Genomic DNA, 17,662 nt, shown 5'->3' with positions numbered 1-17,662 from the left:
ACTTTTCTTTTTGTCTTTTTGCCATTTCTAGGGCTGCTCCTGCGGCATATGGAGGTTCCCAGGCTAGAGGTCTAATCAGACCTGTAGCCGCCAGCCTACACCACAGCCACAGCAATGCAGGATCCGAGCCGCATCTGCAACCTACACCACAGCTCACGGCAATGCTGGATCCTTAACCCACTGAGCAAGGCCAGGGATTGAACCTGCAACCTCATGGTTCCTAGTCGGATTCATTAACCACTGAGCCGCCATGGGAACTCCTGAAATCCAACTTTCAAGTTTGTTCTTTTTGGGGGTTGTTCTTTTGGTGTCATATCTATGAACTCTTTGCCTCATCCAGGCTCATAAAGATTTTCTCCTGTGTTTCCTCCGAGAAGGTTTGTAATGTGGGGATTTATATTTAGGTCTCTGATCTGGTGTGATGTATGAAAGTCACTTTTTTTGCCTATGAATATTTAGTTTCTTAATTTTTCTAGTGCTATTTTTTGAAATGATTCTCCTTTGGTCTTTCCCACTGAATTACTTTTGCATTTGTGGTGACCTTGGTTTCAGTTGCCCGCACAGGTGTGGGCTGCCATCCACTTTGACTCTTCTGTGATGTACAGAAATCTGGCTGTGTCATGTTTGTACATACACAGCCATGTAGGATCTGAGGTGAAGACTGCCCCTTCAATGTATTTTTCTGTGACATCTCTTCACAGTCCCTCTGCAGCAGGAGCTATTTAGAATGCACATGCACATTCATACACATAAGCATATGGACATATATTATATATAGTTCTCTATTTTTATTTGGATATAATTTCAGACTTGCCAAAAGGTTGCAAGAATAATACAAAGAATTCCCAGAGACTGTTCTTCTAGATTTTCCAAATGTTAACACTGGATCACATTTGCCTTATCCTTTCTCTCCCTTCCTATTTCATATATGTGTGTGTGTAAATAGAGAATATGATTTTTTCCCTGAACCATTTAAGAGTAAGTTGTGGACATGATACCCCTTGAACCCTAACCACTGCATACAGTGCCTTTTTGTGTGTGTTTGGAAATTGCTTGGGTTTAGTTCATTTCTCAGGGTGGTGAGTCACGCTGTCCATTTGAAATACAGTTTGGTTCATTGGCAAATGAATTAGGGCAGTAGATCACCCTAGTTGCCAATTAATTGAAAAAGTGGCTTAATGTGGAACATAATAAAAATTCAGACCTGAAAACACTTGGTTTTATTTATTTTTATTTAATTTATTTATTTATTTATTTTTTTGTCTTTTTGCCATTTCTTGGGCCGCTCCCGCAGCACATGGAGGTTCCCAGGCTAGGGGTCTAATTGGATTTGTAGCCGCCGGCCCACACCACAGCCATAGCAACTCGGGATCCGAGCCGCGTCTGCAGCCTATACCACGGCTCACGGCAATGCCAGATCCTTAACCCACTGAGTGAGGTCAGGGATCGAACCCACAACCTCATGGTTTCCAGTTGGATTCGTTAACCACTGAGCCACGACGGGAACTCCTGAAAACACTTGGTTTTAATCTAAAGTAGCTAACATTCATTATATGCATTTGGCCAGCTTTTGATTTGCGGCGAGTTTTTTTTTTTTTTTTTTTTTTGTCTTTTTGCTATTTCTTGGGCCGCTCCCGCGGCATATGGAGGTTCCCAGGCTAGGGGTCGAATCGGAGCTGCAGCCACCGGCCTACGCCAGAGCCACAGCAACGCGGGATCCGAGCCGTGTCTGCAGCCTATACCACGGCTCACGGCAACGCCAGATCCTTAACCCACTGAGTGAGGTCAGGGATCGAACCCACAACCTCATGGTTTCCAGTTGGATTCGTTAACCACTGAGCCACGACGGGAACTCCTGAAAACACTTGGTTTTAATCTAAAGTAGCTAACATTCATTATATGCATTTGGCCAGCTTTTGATTTGCGGCGAGTTTTTTTTTTTTTTTTTTTTGTCTTTTTGCTATTTCTTGGGCCGCTCCCGCGGCATATGGAGGTTCCCAGGCTAGGGGTCGAGTCGGAGCTGCAGCCACCGGCCTACGCCAGAGCCACAGCAACACGGGATCCGAGCCGTGTCTGCAGCCTATACCACGGCTCACGGCAATGCCAGATCCTTAACCCACTGAGTGAGGTCAGGGATCGAACCCACAACCTCATGGTTTCCAGTTGGATTCGTTAACCACTGAGCCACGACGGGAACTCCTGAAAACACTTGGTTTTAATCTAAAGTAGCTAACATTCATTATATGCATTTGGCCAGCTTTTGATTTGCGGCGAGTTTTTTTTTTTTTTTTTTTGTCTTTTTGCTATTTCTTGGGCCGCTCCCGCGGCATATGGAGGTTCCCAGGCTAGGGGTCGAATCGGAGCTGCAGCCACCGGCCTACGCCAGAGCCACAGCAACGCGGGATCCGAGCCGTGTCTGCAACCTACACCACAGCTCACGGCCACGCCGGATCGTTAACCCACTGAGCAAGGGCAGGGACCGAACCCGCAACCTCATGGTTCCTAGTCGGATTCGTTAACCACTGAGCCACGACGGGAACTCCTGCGGTGAGTTTTTTGGGGTTAGATTCTCTCCACCCCTTGGAAGAGTTTAGGTGTCAGAACTGCGATAGGGACATGACCGTATCATGAGCAGAGTTGTTCTAAGGATGGATGGGTTGGTGCATGATCCTTTTAGCAGGTTCACTCTGAGGCAGTCACTGATGTAATTCCATTTTAGTGGACCCCTCCACCCTGACCTTCACTTAAATGTCATGTCACTGGAGACTTCTTCCCTGACCTTCGCTTCGCTTCCCTGGGCTGCTCTCAGGCACCTCTATGTTGGCTTCTGGACAGTCAGTGTTCATTCCTAAACCTGTTGCTATCAGCTTCCACCACTGCTGCTTCATTTAAATCCTGATGGTATATTTGCCAAAAATACACAAATGTGTTAAAATGTTCAAATTGCATCACATACAATAGTAGCGCTAAGGTAGTATTAGAAAAAAAATTGGTTCTGAGGTTAAATAAATTTTGATCATTTTCCCCTTTGAAAATCTGCCACGTCCCTTAGCCCGTAAGAAACTCTGTGAAGCCCCACAGGAGGGGAACAGAGGGAGAATGCAGACTTTGTGTATAAAGCCCTCATGGTTGTGCATACTTTGTGCTCTGAGATCTTTTTTTAAGGCCAGAAGAATAAATACCTTAATGTTCCATCTGTGTTTGCAATATTGTAAGTGCTTAGTAAATATTAAGTTTAAACGCCTGACTTGATATGGCTAAAGTGAGGGGTTACATTTAGAGCTTTTTCTTTTTTCTTTCTTTTTTTTTTTTTTTTTTCCACTTTTCAGGGCTGCACTTGCAACATGTGGAAGTTCCCAGGCTAGGGGCTGAATTGGAGCTGCAGCTGCCAGCCTATGCTGCAGCCACAGCCATAGGTCACAGCAATGCTGGATCCTTAACCCCCTGAACAAGGCCAGGGATCCAACCTTCATCCTCATGGACACCAGTTGGGTTTGTTAGCACTGAGCCATGATGGGAACTCCGTTTTGGGGGGTTTTTTGGTCTTTAGTTTGGGGTTTTTTTGGCTGTTCTGTAGCATGCAGGAGTTCCCAAGCCAGGGCTAGAACCTGAACCAGAGCAGTGAAAACACCAGATCCTTATCCGTTAGGCCACTGGGGAACTCCCTAGAGCTTTTTCTTCTACAATGTTTCTCATTTAATTACTGAATGTGACTCAAAGGATGACTAAACCTACAGGGTCAAACTCTCCTTCCTGATACCCTCTCCATCAAGAGGGTGAGGTCTGGGGAGGGATGGGGCTTGAAAAGGAGGAAAAGTAGAACATGTAGGGAATGAATTTAAGCCTCTGATTACAAATCATGTGTGGTTCATAATTAACCTTTTCTTATTTTTGTTAATGGACCGTCTATCAGAATTCTCTGCATTGTTCATGCAATAAATTGCACTGTATGGAAACCAATTTATCACTCAAATCCAAAACTTTTTTTTTTTTTTTAGCTTGGAATCTACCTTTTAAATTCTCAACCTAACTAAGCAGTACCTCTTTCTGAATGAAACTCACTCATTGTGACACCTATAAAAGATAGTTTCCCAAGGCCTGTTTCATATATTTAAATAAAGTGTATAGGATGGGAGTCCCCGCTGTGGGGTATGGGATCAATGGTGTCTGCAATGCCAGGACGCAGGTTCGCTCCCTAGCCTGGCACAGTGGGTTAAAGCATCTGGCGTTGCCGAAGAGGCAGTAAGTCTGTATGCTGCGGATGGCCAAAAAAAAAAAAAAAAAAAAAAGTATCTATATATGTAGGATAAATAGTATCCCCCCTCAGGCATGTTTAATTCCTAACAGGCAAGGGCTCCGCCTAGTTTTGATCCTCTTAGGGCAGAGGGTGTGGGCTGGGAGAGGATTCCTAATTCCCAGGGGTGAGCCTGTTTCTATCTGCTCCTGCTGGAAGAAAGTGTGGCATTGAAGAAGGTGCAATTAGTATCAGGGAAAGGTATTTTCTATTTTGGGGGGAATGTACATTCTCTGCCTTTTTTTTTTTTTTTTTTTTTTTTTGGTTCTGTCACGTCTGTATCCCAACAGGAACTAATGAGAGAATTTAGGACATTTCTGTCTTTTTCAAAATGTCCTATCTACCTTCTCATTAACATTCAAACATCCCAGCTAGGTCATTGAAAGACAAGTCTGGAAAACCAGTGACATCTTGACTGTAATTACTGAGAAAGCCAAATCCAGCATCCATTACACAAATGTGTAAGCCCATACGCTTTCTGATAGGGCATCCGCGAGCAAAGACAAGCTGTGACAGGTGTGAATGATGCTGATTTGTGGGGAGGCTCAGGCAGAGGTGAGCTCCCTGCTGCATCCTGCTGATAGTTCCAGATAACGAACTGTATTGTTTCTCATTAAATCCAGAAAGTGCTGTTCTCTCTGGGGGGATCCTTTCTGTATTATGCTGACCGCTTCAAGCTCTACAGTGCCTTCTGCGCCAGCCACACGAAGGTCCCCAAGGTCCTGGTGAAAGGTAAGTCTTGGGAGGATTGGTTAGCAGGTGGGCATGTTAATTGTCAATTTGCATTTCAGGCTTGCCTTTTTTTTTTTTTTAAGGGCTGTACCCTAGGCATATAGAAGTTCCCAGGCTAGGGGTCGAATCAGAGCTCCAGCTGCTGGTCTACACTACAGCCACAGCAACGTGGGATCCAAGCTGTGTCAGCGACCTACACTATAGCTCACAGCAATGCTGGATCCTTAACCCACTGAGCGAGGCCAGGGATTGAACCCACGGACACTAGTCAGGTTCATTATCGATGAGCCGCAATGGGAACTTTGGTTGGGAGCTTTTAGATAGAAATCTAAGAGTCATTGTTGTGCCAGGTGGATGTTCCAAATAAGGGTACAGTTGTCCCTCGGAATCTGTGGGGGATTGGTTCCAGGACCCCTTAAGGAAACCAGAATTTGAGGATGCTCAGGTCCCTCATATAAGATGCATAGGGTTTGCCTATAACCTATGCATATCCTCCCAAATACTTTAAATCATCCCTAGATTACTTATAATACCTAATATAATATAGATGCCATGTAAATAGTTGTCAGTGTGTAGAAAATTCAAGTTTCGCTTTTTGGAACTTACTGGAATTTTTTTCTCAAGCATTTCTTATCTGTGGTTGGTTGAATCCACAATGCCGAACCTGTGGATATAGAACCTGTAGCTACAGAGGACCAACTGTACTGAGAAATGAAATGCATTAATATCTTGAATTAACAGTTTTGTCAATTTTCTAATAATGAAAGTTTCATTATAAGCTGTTTGGGGCCGGAATTGATGAGTCATTTTGCCATTATGCAAAAACATTAGAAATTCCCTGCTTTATTCCTGTTTTTCATTAATTTCATTATAACCTACCACACTGCATGCACCTTTTTGTAGAATTTTATCTCCCCCTCACCTATTTTTGTTCCCAGATATATGATAATAGTCACCCCATCAGTACTAAAATGGTTTCGATGATTTAAGAAAATCACTCAGGTTACAATTATATTTTGCACAGGAAAGACTAGAATTTTTCTAGTGGCAAGCTCCTTTTCCTAAGTGTTCTAGGAAGATGATGGAATGCTTTAAGAGTCTCCAGAAAGTTGGTTCATTTCCATAGTTCCGCCTATGGCTGTTGATGATAGGTTAAAGGACTAAAGACACATTTCCTTGGTAAACAGTGAAGCTAAGAGAAAGTTTGATTTCAAAGAATCTCTGGAAATCAGCCTGCTTTGCCTTAACACTTCACCATGGCTGCCATGGAAACAGCTGCTGAATATGAAACATCATTTACTTATATTGATGTTTGCTACCAAAGAGAACTAGCTTGAGTTATTTCAAAACTTATTGTAAGAAATATTAATACAACATAGGTCTCTGGGTAACCAAAGATCCTGCCCCAGATAATGACACACTTAATGACATACTTAAGGCTAGTAATAGTCTATGCAGAAGAGTTCTAGTTCAACATAAAAATTTAAAGGGAACCTAGCAATTTCCATGTTCTGCCATATAGCCTCATTTGTGGTTTTAGGTGTACTGCATTGGTCATATAATTCTGGGTATGTGTGTTTCTTTTTAAACTTTTAACCGAATGCTAATGTTATGAGAGTGTTGATATAAAAATTTTAGAGCACTTTGCTCTATGGTAAAATTATACACTCATCACCATCCTTAAAGCAATTTGTGTTATTTTTAATCACTCGATGAAATTAAATTCTGCCCCTGTAGATTTTTCTTAATTCGAAAACATTAATTTTTGCACCTGATAGGATAGAATGTTTCAAAACCATCCCTTAAAACATTAGATATTGTATAACCCACATTTTTCTAATGGCCAGATGTGCCAAGAGGATGAAGAGAACTCTTCGAGAACAAAAAGTACCTGGCTCTGCTTCTTAATAGACTCCCAGCTCGGCTGCGTGGAAGTGAGGCTGTTTAGCTCACAAAGAGCTGAGAACTGTGCCCTCTTTTGCCCTGATATGAAATAGAGTTGATGTGTTCAAGGCCCATGACCATGTTTTTTGGACTCGAGAATTTTAAGGGGAATTTCTAGGCTCCCTTGTGGATGTGTCCCATGGAAGCTGTAGCCTTCATGCATTAACTCTGGGCTCAGGACTCACTTCTCAGGCCCCTGGACTCCCTCCTTTTTTTTTTTTTTTTTTTTTTTTTTGTCTTTTGTTGTTGTTGTTGTTGTTGTTGTTGCTATTTCTTGGGCCGCTCCCGCGGCATATGGAGGTTCCCAGGCTAGGGGTTGAATCGGAGCTGTAGCCACTGGCCTACGCCAGAGCCACAGCAATGCTGGATCCGAGCCGCGTCTGCAACCTACACCACAGCTCACGGCAACGCCGGATCGTTAACCCACTGAGCAAGGGCAGGGACCGAACCCGCAACCTCATGGTTCCTAGTCGGATTCGTTAACCACTGCGCCACGACGGGAACTCCTGGACTCCCTCCTTTAGACACCTCATTCCCAGCCCCCTTTCTCTTCATGGATTTGGTGGCTGGACCTGTGGTGTCTGCTTCCCTCCAATGGAGCTTTCATGAGATGAAAAGATTGAGCTCTTTACGAAGCTGGTCCGCCCCTTCCGCCGTGGTTCATGTTTCTCTCTATGGAACAAAGATGGTGAGAAGAATCATTTTTCAATTTCATTATGCCCTTTCACAACATTTTCTGTTCTTAGCTAAGGTTCCTAATCACTGGAGATGGAAATACATTTTTATCAGAAGCTAAAAAAAAAAAAAAAAAAAAAAAAAATGCCTCCAGTTAAGTCACTTTGATATAATGTCCTTTCTTCTTCCTTTTTTTTTTTTTTTTTTCCTTTCCCTTTATGCCAGTCTCTCTCTCTCTCTCTCTCTCTCTCTCTCTCTCTCTCTCTCTCTCTCTCTATCATTTCTTTGAACCTGGAAGGCATAAGCTGTGTCTTCCTAATTATCCAGTGACAGGTAGCTTTCTGATTGTCTGGGGACCCACAACTCCCCAGGGCTGCTTTTCAGCCCAGCTGGGACACAGATAAAAGCCCTGGCTGGTGAGGAAAGTGCTGCTGTTGTCACCTTAGGTCAGATAAATGTCCCCCTCTGAGATAAATCCCAATGGCTGGTAACACTGAATTAACATACAACAGATCTTAAAAGGTGTTCGCTGCAGGAGATCAGCCTTGCTCCACTTACCAGAGCTGCAAGGTGCTGCTGCTGCTTCTTTTCTTTTTTTTTCCTTGCCTTTTCTCAAAAGATGTTTGATCAGCAATGAAGTGCTTGAAAGATTAGAAAATCAGGGTAAAACCGGGCCAAGCCTGTTTTAAAATGCAAGCTTTCTTATTATTCAGATATGGGGAGGTCAGCAGATGAGGAGATATTTGCCATCAAAAAGATAGTTTGTTACTCATGGTTCCCAAGAGAAGGGGGTGCATGGCACACTATGCAGGGCTACCCGGGGAAGCACCAGGGCCCACGAGGAGGCAGAATGAATGAGGGGGGGACATGGACAAGAGCTTTTATTGTGGTCTCTGCAGGAAGGAAGGGTGAGGCAGGGTAAACAGATTTAGAATAAGCTAGTTGGAACAATTCCAGCAGGCTCTGGGGCATATAGGCTGTCCTGCATTATGTGGTACCTGGTCCTGGGGTGATTAGGGCAGGGGGAATATTTAAAAAAACTTTTTTCTTATAGTTGATTTGTGACAACTGAGCAAATGTGACCACAAAATGACCCAGTGAAACATTTATACACATTCTTTTTTTCACATTATCCTCCATCACATTCCATCACAAGGGTTTAGATATATAGTTCCCTGTGCCGTACAATAGGAACCTCATTGCTTATCCATTCCAAATGCAATAGTTTGCATCCAGTATTGGAGTGTAAGAGCCTAATAGAAGAGAGACGGCGTCAGGTGACTCTGGATTGGTTGGTGTGCATGGGAAAGGCATGCTTCTAAATGAGTTCTTTACCTTCTCTAGGAGTTGGCTAGCTCTGGGGAGGCAGTCTCCCCAGGGTTTATAAGGCCCTAGATGTCACACTCTCAGAGTAAGAAGGCATTCTTAATACAAGGACAATGAACAGCAGTCTCTAAAAATCGCTGTGTGTAGGATTTATAAACTCTGTTATCCCTGAACTCATTGGGCCTCCCTACAAAGAAATGAATAAATCTGATTGCCAGGCCCTACCAGTTGTCCCGCCTTCCCTCCCCTGACAACTCTCAGTCCTGTGAAAAGGCACCTTGGGAGTAGTGAATGCACCGGTGAGAGGGGAGTCCTTTGAACCTCCCACCCAGACAACCTGTTTTTTATTTTTTTATTTTTTATTTTTTTGTCTTTTTGCCATTTCTTGGGCTGTTCCTGCGGCATATGGAGGTTCCCAGGCTAGGAGTCAAATCAGAGCTGTAGCCACCGGCCTATGCCAGAGCCACAGCAACATGGGATCTGAGCCGCATCTGCAACCTACACCACAGCTCACGGCAACGCTGGATCCTTAACCCACTGAGCAAGGCCAGGGATCGAACCTGCAACCTCATGGTTCCTAGTCGGATTCGTTAACCACTGCGCCACAATGGGAATTCCCAGACAACCTGTTTTTTAAACTCTTCCAGCCAAGACGGACACGGCTTTCAAGGCGTTCCTGGATGCCCAGAACCCGAAGCAGCAGCACTCGTCCACTTTGGAGTCTTACCTCATCAAGCCCATCCAGAGGATCCTCAAGTACCCGCTTCTGCTGAAGGAGCTTTTCGCCCTGACAGATGCAGAGAGCGAGGAGCACTACCACCTGGACGGTGAGCCCTGGGCCCCCTGAGGTCTGCACCTTGCCCACGTCTCCCCCAGAGTCTCTAGATCGCCGGTGCCTTTACTTCCACACCTGTTTTCTTCTAGTGGCCATCAAGACTATGAATAAGGTTGCAAGTCATATCAATGAGATGCAGAAAATCCATGAAGAATTTGGAGCTGTGTTTGACCAGCTGATTGCTGAACAGACTGGTGAGAAAAAAGAGGTAAGGACCACCCCCCCCTTCTTTCCAGTATATGTGTTCATAGAGCTGGGTTGGTTTGTTTCTTTTTAAAGTGTTATTTGGGACTAAAATAGAATGATAGTGTGTTGGGGGGTGGAAAAGTATAGTTAATTTACAACGTTGTGTTAGTTTCTGGTGTACAGCAAAGTGAGTCACAGTTACATGCATATATTATTTTTCAGATTCATTTTCCTCATAGATTATTATAAGGTATTGAATATAGGTCCTTTTGCTCTACAGTAGGTCCTCGTCATTTTTCTCTTTTATATATAGTAGCATGTTTCTGCCAGTCCCAAACTCTTAATTTATTGCCTCCCTCCTTTCCTCTTTGGTACCATAAGTTTGTTTTTTATGTCTGTGGGCCTCTTTCTCTTTTGCCAATAAGTTCATTTGTACCATTTTTTTTGGAGTCCGCATATAAGTGATATCATATGATGTTTGTCTTTCTCTGACTTACTTCACTTAGCATGGTGATCTCTAGGTTCACCCATGTGGCTGCAAATGGCATTATTTCGTTCTTTTTTATGGATGAGTAATATACCATCGTGTGTATGTCCCGTATCTTCTTTATCCATTCATCTGTTGATGGACAATTAGCTTGCTTCCATGTCTTGGCCATTGAAAATAGTGCTGTTATGAATATGGGGTATCTTTTCAAAGTATGGTTTTCTCTGGATATATGTACAGGAGTGGGATTGCTGGATCATATGGTTGTTCTATACTTAGTTTTCTGAGGAACCTCTACTGTTTTCCATAGTGGTTGCACCAATTTACATTCCCATGTTGGTGGAACTTTTATCCTTTACCCAAGGCTATATTGTGGATTTTCTTTCTCAGTTGAGTTATTTCTTGATGTGGGAAATGTGTCCTGGTTCCACCCATCACCTTTGAGACCTCTGGTTTTGTTCTGTGTTAAATATAAGAGTGAATTCCCATGACGGTAACGTGGCCTGTTTCTCTAAACACCATTCAAGGCTGAGGCTATATCCCCAGAGATGAGAATAATAACTGGCATGTAGTAAGGGCTCACTAAATATTTATTGAATGAGTGAAAGTTTCAGGTGACTCTGAATTTTTTTTTTTTTTTTTTGAGCCTGCCTGAAAAACCTACTTAGAAGATATAATCATAGGAACAGATAAACTCGGGAAAAACATAGCATGAACCATAAGTTGTGCCTGAGTCATTGAAAAGAGCTTATGTGAATACCAATGCTGATAATACGGAGATGAATCAGACCAGTATGATGTAATGATCTTCATCAATGCCTCTGTCCCTCCTGATTTGATTGGAATTGTATCCTCATTTTGCTTTCTGCCTCAAAAATGGAGACAAGCTGGGCAGGAACTATGAAGAAAAACTCTTGCTGTGATTAGAAAGGGGGCAAGGCAGTAGGATGGGGGGTAGGGGCAAGGCTTGGTGGTTTCATCTAGATGAAAATGGCCTTATCTTCAGAAGTATAAAGGGTTATTATCTAGTTTTTCTCATTTATGTCCTCAGTGAAACAAAGCAAATTTTTAGACTGTTAAAGATGAAAAGAGGCATTCCCGTCGTGGCACAGTGATAAACAATCCGACTAGGAACCATGAGGTTATGGGTTCGATCCCTGGCCTTGCTCAGTGGGTTAGGGATCTGGCGTTGCTGTGAGCTGTGGTGCAGCCTGGCAGCTGTAGCTCCAATTCAACCCCTAACCTGGGAACCTTCATATGCCGCAGGAGCAGCCCAAGAAATGGCAAAAAGACCAAAAATAAAAAATTAAAAAAAAAGAAAAGAAAGATGAATAATAACATCTCATGCAGATGTAAAAGGGAACCCATATGAAGGAGTTTATTTTACTCATATGTTAGGAGAGAACCAGACAGTCAGCATGGCGCAGGTGTCTTTATAAAGCGAAGAAGTGTTGAGATCATTTGTAAATGGAGACCAATTGGTTTTCCCACAGTGGGAGGAAGTCACTTAAGGTCCCTACCAGACTGGAGAGAATTTGCATATTTATCTGTCATGTGCACGTTAGGAAGAGTGGCAAAGGGGCTTAGAGACAACATACACATACAGGTTGGACTCTGATGGTCCAGGAGGATGTGCTGTGGAGGGTGCAGAGTTCGCCACTGAAACATCGTATTCTTTTCTACGTGATGTTTCGGGCAGAGCATGAGAATGTTCTCAGTCAGCCAGGCAGATAATTTAATGTATTAGAGTGTAGGAAAGATGGACACTGCTACTCTGGATTTAGTTCTTTCTCCTCTTTTTTTTTTTTTTTTTTTTTGTCTTTTTAGGGCCACACCTGAGGCATATGGAAGTTCCCAGGCTAGGGGGTCAACTTGGAGCTATAGCTGCCAGCCTACGCCACAACAATGCCAGATCTGAGCAGCGTCTGCGACCTACACCACAGCTCACGGCAATGTTGGAGCCTTAACCCACTGAGTGAGGCCAGGGATCGAGCCCAAGTCCTCATGGATACTAGTTGGATTCATTACCACTGAGCCACAGTGGGAACTCCCTAGTTCTCATTTTCTTGTAAAAGTTTTTTTTTTTATGTTTGTTTTTAATGGTCACACTTGTGGCATATGGAAGTTCCCAGGCCAGAGACTGAATTTAGCTGCAGCTGTGACCTATGCTGGATCCTTTAGCCCACTGCACACAGGCTGTGGGGATCACACTTGCACTTCCACAGTGACCCAAGCCGCTGCAGTTGGATTCTGAACCCTTCTGTGCCACAGCGGGAACTCCTTGTAAAAGTTTTTATAGTAAGAAAACATAGTGTATTTATTAAAGAAAAGGGCAGACTACAGAAAAAGGCAAGAAGGAAAAACTATTTATAGTCTCAAAATGCAAAACTCACCCCTTCATGTTTGGGTGTTTATTTTAATTTTTAAAAAAGTCGTGTACAGTATATGCTTGCATATAGAATATAGTTCCTTATATAGTGTTGAACATTTTGGAAGTAATTTTTATACCTTGATTGTTTTAATATTGAACAGAGTTATTTAATTTTTATGTTATTTTAAATTATTCAAAGGATCATTTAAATTATTGGGTAATACTTTATTGTGATGGTGACTGAAAAATGATTTACCTAATTCCTGTTGTCAGGCAACTCTCTTGACTTCATTTATTGATGCCTATGAATAATACCGCAAATGTTTTTGAATATAAGGTTCCTTCCATCCTGTATTTTGCTTTCTTTCATTTTGACAGAAGTAAATTTTATTGGGTCACAGAAATGAACATTTTTAGTGTATTTCATTATATTTTTCATTATGGTCCAGATTGATTTCTGAATTTCATTGATCTTGAGGGCAAAAGACCATTACGCTAACGACGAGAAGGCCATAAGGAGAGCAGATTGCAACGAATTTAGAAAAAAAGATGAATGTGATTCACAAGTCAGAGACTGTAAAAGAGAATGTGGCTTTGGTGAAGCTGCCCGTCCTTGCAAATAAAATCCTGATGGCCAAGTAAGAAATCTTCCCAGCGAGGAACAAAGAGATGTAGTGCTGTACAAAGCAGTCTCCTGTGAGCAGAGATTTTGTTAGGAAAAAAAAAATGTGCAAAAAAAGGAAAGAGGGACATTTGACTGCTTAACAGTATCACAGGATAGGAATATCAGTATCAGAATGTCCAACACCCAGAAAAGTGAAGCCTTGGAGAAGAAGCCAAAGAGAGCAACAAGAGCTTATGTTTTAGAATTATAAGAGTTAGAGGGAGTTCCCTGGTGTCACTGCTGTGGCTCCTGGCCTGGGAACTTTTGCATGCCGTGGGCATGACCAAAAAATAACGAAAGAATAAGATAGATGTAGGTATCAAAGCCAAAGACAGTTGATGGCTCAAGGAGAACAAGTCGAGTTTTACTTGATCTTCTAGAATAGTCTTCTAGCTGGAAAGGATGAGGTTTTGATTCCACAGAAATAAAACCTTAGAGAGAATGGTCCAGGGTTAATAGTGTGTTCTGTGCCAAGAGCAGTGGTGTGGCCACAACCCTACTTACAACAAGCAGTTGGAACAGCCAAGGAGACTTAGAGAGGTGGCCGTTCAGATGTCCACAAATTTCTATATATATCTTGATTTTCACAAAGCTGGTTCCTGGTCATCGAGTAACCTTTTGGTGGCAATATCCAGAAAAACCTCTAGACTGGATCTAAGAACAGTTTGTAAATAGGAATGGGGATATTTATCAGTATCTCCTGGGAATGGTAGGTCTGTACTGAAATGCTAACATTCCAGGGACATAAGACACCTGATGGCATCAGCAGCCAACTGTCCTCAGGAGGTCCCTGAAGGCACAGAGAACAAAGAAACCTTTTTTGTGTGTGTGTCTTTTTAGGGCCACACCTGTGGCATATGGAGGTTCCCAGGCTAGGGATCCAATCAGAGCCACAGCTGCCAGCCTATACCACAGCCACAGCAATGCAGGATCCGAGCCTCATCTGCATCGTACACCGCAGCTCACAGCAACCCTGGATCCTTAACCCACTGAGCGAGGCCAGAGATTGAACCAGCAACCTCATGGTTCCTAGCTGGATTTGTTTCCGCTGCACCATGACAGGAGCTCCCAAGAAACCTTTTATTTAAGAGGAAACTGGGCTTCAGGCTCTGCCCCCGTAAACTCTGGGGAGTTGAGCAGAACTCCCCAGAGCATCCCCTTTGCTTAGGTTGGAGGGAGAAAAGGCCGAAGAGTCCAGAAAACCTGACTCAGCTGGGCATTCCAGTCCTTGTTGGGGTAGAGGCCTCTGACAGAACTCAATCTCACAGTTTTTGATGGAACATTCTGAAGGGGACCCATGCAAGGCTGTGGGAGAGGCTTTTCGCCTGAGCGAGCAGCCCCAACCCCCATATTATATTTGCAAGATGGAAACTTGGCAAGAGAGGGCAAGAAACCACGTGCGTTGGGACTGTATCAGCCTGTCTTTACCAGGTAACAAAGAAGGCAAAATCTTAGTGCTCATTGTAGCAAATACTTATTTCACCCCCAGGGTGTGGGTGAACTGAGCTCTGGCTTGACTGGATGCACTTTGGAGCGTAGGGCTCAGAGTGTTCCATGACGCTTCCTTCTGGGATGCAGGCTGAAGCAGCCGTGGTTGTCTTGGGCATGTCCTTTCCACGGCTGCAAGGCGGAAGCGCACCAGGGCTGGTGGAAACTTATTATGCCAAATCCACAGCCCAGCCCATATGGCCAAGTCCAGAGTTTGGGGCTTTGCCTCGTCTAGTAGGAGGTCTAGAAAATTGCATGTAGAAGGCGGAGCTATATAATTGATTGGAGGAAGTAGGGTTTGGGCAGTTATCCACCCCAGGTACCTTTAATGACTTTCAAAGATATTCCCCCTAAGCCCGTGGACCAAAATGGTACCCAGGAATCTGACTTCCTATATCACTACTCCTCTTGTGTGTGGCTGTGTGGGGCTTCAGTGGCAGAGGCTAGATGGCTCTCTTGGTGGATACTGTCCTGGGGGTTTGGTTGACTAGCTATTTAAGGTATACAAAGTAATACAGTGGCTTAATGTTTTTCACCACTGACCCATACAACTAATAATCCAGGTCCGTAATAATTAGGGCACTTATTATAATGATCCCAATCATTATAGTGGAAATAATGCCACTACATTCTTTTTTTTTTTTTTTTGCCATTTCTTGGGCCGCTCCCGCGGCATATGGAGGCTCCCAGGCTAGGGGTCGAATCGGAGCTGTAGCCACTGGCCTACGCCAGAGCCACAGCAATGCAGGATCTGAGCCGCATCTGCAGCCTACACCACAGCTCACGGCAACGCCGGATCGTTAACCCACTGAGCAAGGGCAGGGACCGAACCTGCAACCTCATGGTTCCTAGTCGGATTCGTTAACCACTGCGCCACGATGGGAACTCCTTTTTTTTTTTTTTTTAAACCACTACATTCTCTACTCCTGGAGCCCCATCTCCAGCTCTGTAGCCCGGCTTGGCTTGACAAGGGCAATGTCACATGGGACCGTCTTCAGTGGAGGGTCACTCAGTGGCTGCTGTATCTAGAAACCCAGTCAGATCAAAAGCAGCAAAATAAACCAGAGCCATTTGTCCCTGAGATGCACAACATCAAGTTTTCAAATATTCAAAAAGTTGCCTTGAGGAAGAGGGTCTCGGGCTTGGCTTCTCTGGACGCAGAGCAGACATGAGAGGTGGGTGGGCGAGTGCCTCAGGGAGGCATATTGGAAGAATACCCTCCTAACAATGAGTGGTGTTTGCTGGTGGGCTGGACCGTGGACTCTGATTGTTGCAAAGCCTTGTTTGCACAGGGAGCGCATTAAGGGGTCGAATGTTCTTCCCACCTGTGATTAGGCTACTGAGCGGGTGGAAGGATGGGATTTTGATAGACTTGGAAGTGGGCAAAGGACTCTGGTGAAAAAGACACAGGGGACAGTTGTGCAATGTAAATACTCAGGATCGTCATGTCCATGTCCATCTGAGATGGTTTAGCATTTGACCTTCAAGGACGCACGACTAGACCTCGTAGTTTCTGCAGATCCCAGCACTCGCAATGCACGTGCTTAAAAAGCCATTTTCCAGCTCCTCAGCTGGCTTCTTTTTCCTCCTCTAAAATGACGTGATGTCATCTTTAAATGAGTAGGAAGAAGCAGAAGAAATAATTGATTCCAGGGCTTCTCAGAAGACCCTGGCTCCAAAGAGATTTAAACTCAGCGTTGGAAGGTCTGCAGTTCCCTGGGGTGGGTCTTTGTTGTTGGGCCATTTGCTCCTCTCAGGAAATCATCTCTATTTGAACATGAAACTGCTTCAGTTTTGGAGATCAGTTTTGAGAGATTTACGGCGTGTGAATTTTGGAGCCCTGATGTGTAACTTTTTGCCACCTTGTTGGAATTCTGGTAGGCAAACATGGGGGAAAAAGGGGAAAAAAAGATGGTCAGGTGTTTTTAGAGACAATATTTTTCTGTAGTAGAATAGACGTCAGCCTGTCGAATTTTAAGATGTAAAGATCTAAGTGTTTATAACAGCACCCACCTGTTTTCTTCCCTGGGTTTCAGGTGGCAGATCTGAGCATGGGGGACCTGCTTTTGCACACCACCGTGATCTGGCCAAACCCGCCAGCCTCACTGGGAAAGTGGAAAAAGGAGCCTGAATTGGCAGCTTTTGGTACGTATCAGGAAAGGGTTTGGTGGGAAGAGGGAGGCTGGCTTGTTTTTCAAAATAAGTTAGGTTTTTTTTTTTTTTTTTTTTAAGACACAACTTATTAAAATATGATTAATTACAGTTATCTGCATTGTGGCCACCAACACGTCACAGATGCTAAATGTCAACCTTCCAGTTAGCACGACCAGTGTGGCCACCCAGTTGCACTGGAGGGAGGGAATGTCTTTTTTTGGGGTCTACCCCTGGTGTGGATGTATAAGCCAGAAAAGGCTTTTTTTTTTTTTTTTTTAATTGCTGCTGCTGCTGCTCTGAGTATCTTTTCCAAACAATGAGTTAATAGTAAACCAAGGAAAGATACTGTGAAAATCAAGACAAAATTGTCTCTCTTTCTGAGCCCCCCAATTCTTTTATTCTTCCCCCGAGTCTGCACTGCTGTGTGTGATTAGGATTCAGGGCATGGTCCTTAGCTCACCTGCTGTGGCATCGCTGGGTGCCTTGATCAGTTACAAGCTGCTTCT

At 43.8% G+C, this 17,662-nt stretch overlaps 1 protein-coding gene across 8 annotated transcripts in view; it reads left to right on the top strand.

The window, feature by feature from the left end:
- The window catches only part of TIAM1 (T-cell lymphoma invasion and metastasis 1), a 461,256-nt gene that overhangs the window by 424,917 nt on the left and 18,677 nt on the right, over nt 1–17,662 (top strand). For all 8 annotated transcript variants that reach the window (XM_021070904.1, XM_021070903.1, XM_021070906.1 and 5 more), the window contains 4 exons: nt 4,918–5,026; nt 9,619–9,798; nt 9,896–10,014; nt 17,039–17,147. In XM_021070904.1, coding sequence (XP_020926563.1) covers nt 4,918–5,026; nt 9,619–9,798; nt 9,896–10,014; nt 17,039–17,147 — 517 coding nt within the window. The remainder of the gene's footprint in view (nt 1–4,917; nt 5,027–9,618; nt 9,799–9,895; nt 10,015–17,038; nt 17,148–17,662) is intronic.

This window comes from Sus scrofa, chromosome 13 (genome assembly GCF_000003025.6).
Source record: "Sus scrofa isolate TJ Tabasco breed Duroc chromosome 13, Sscrofa11.1, whole genome shotgun sequence".
In the NCBI taxonomy this organism is placed as follows: domain Eukaryota; kingdom Metazoa; phylum Chordata; class Mammalia; order Artiodactyla; family Suidae; genus Sus; species Sus scrofa.
Note: the sequence above shows the minus strand (reverse complement) of the source record. Positions and strands in the feature narration are given on the sequence as shown.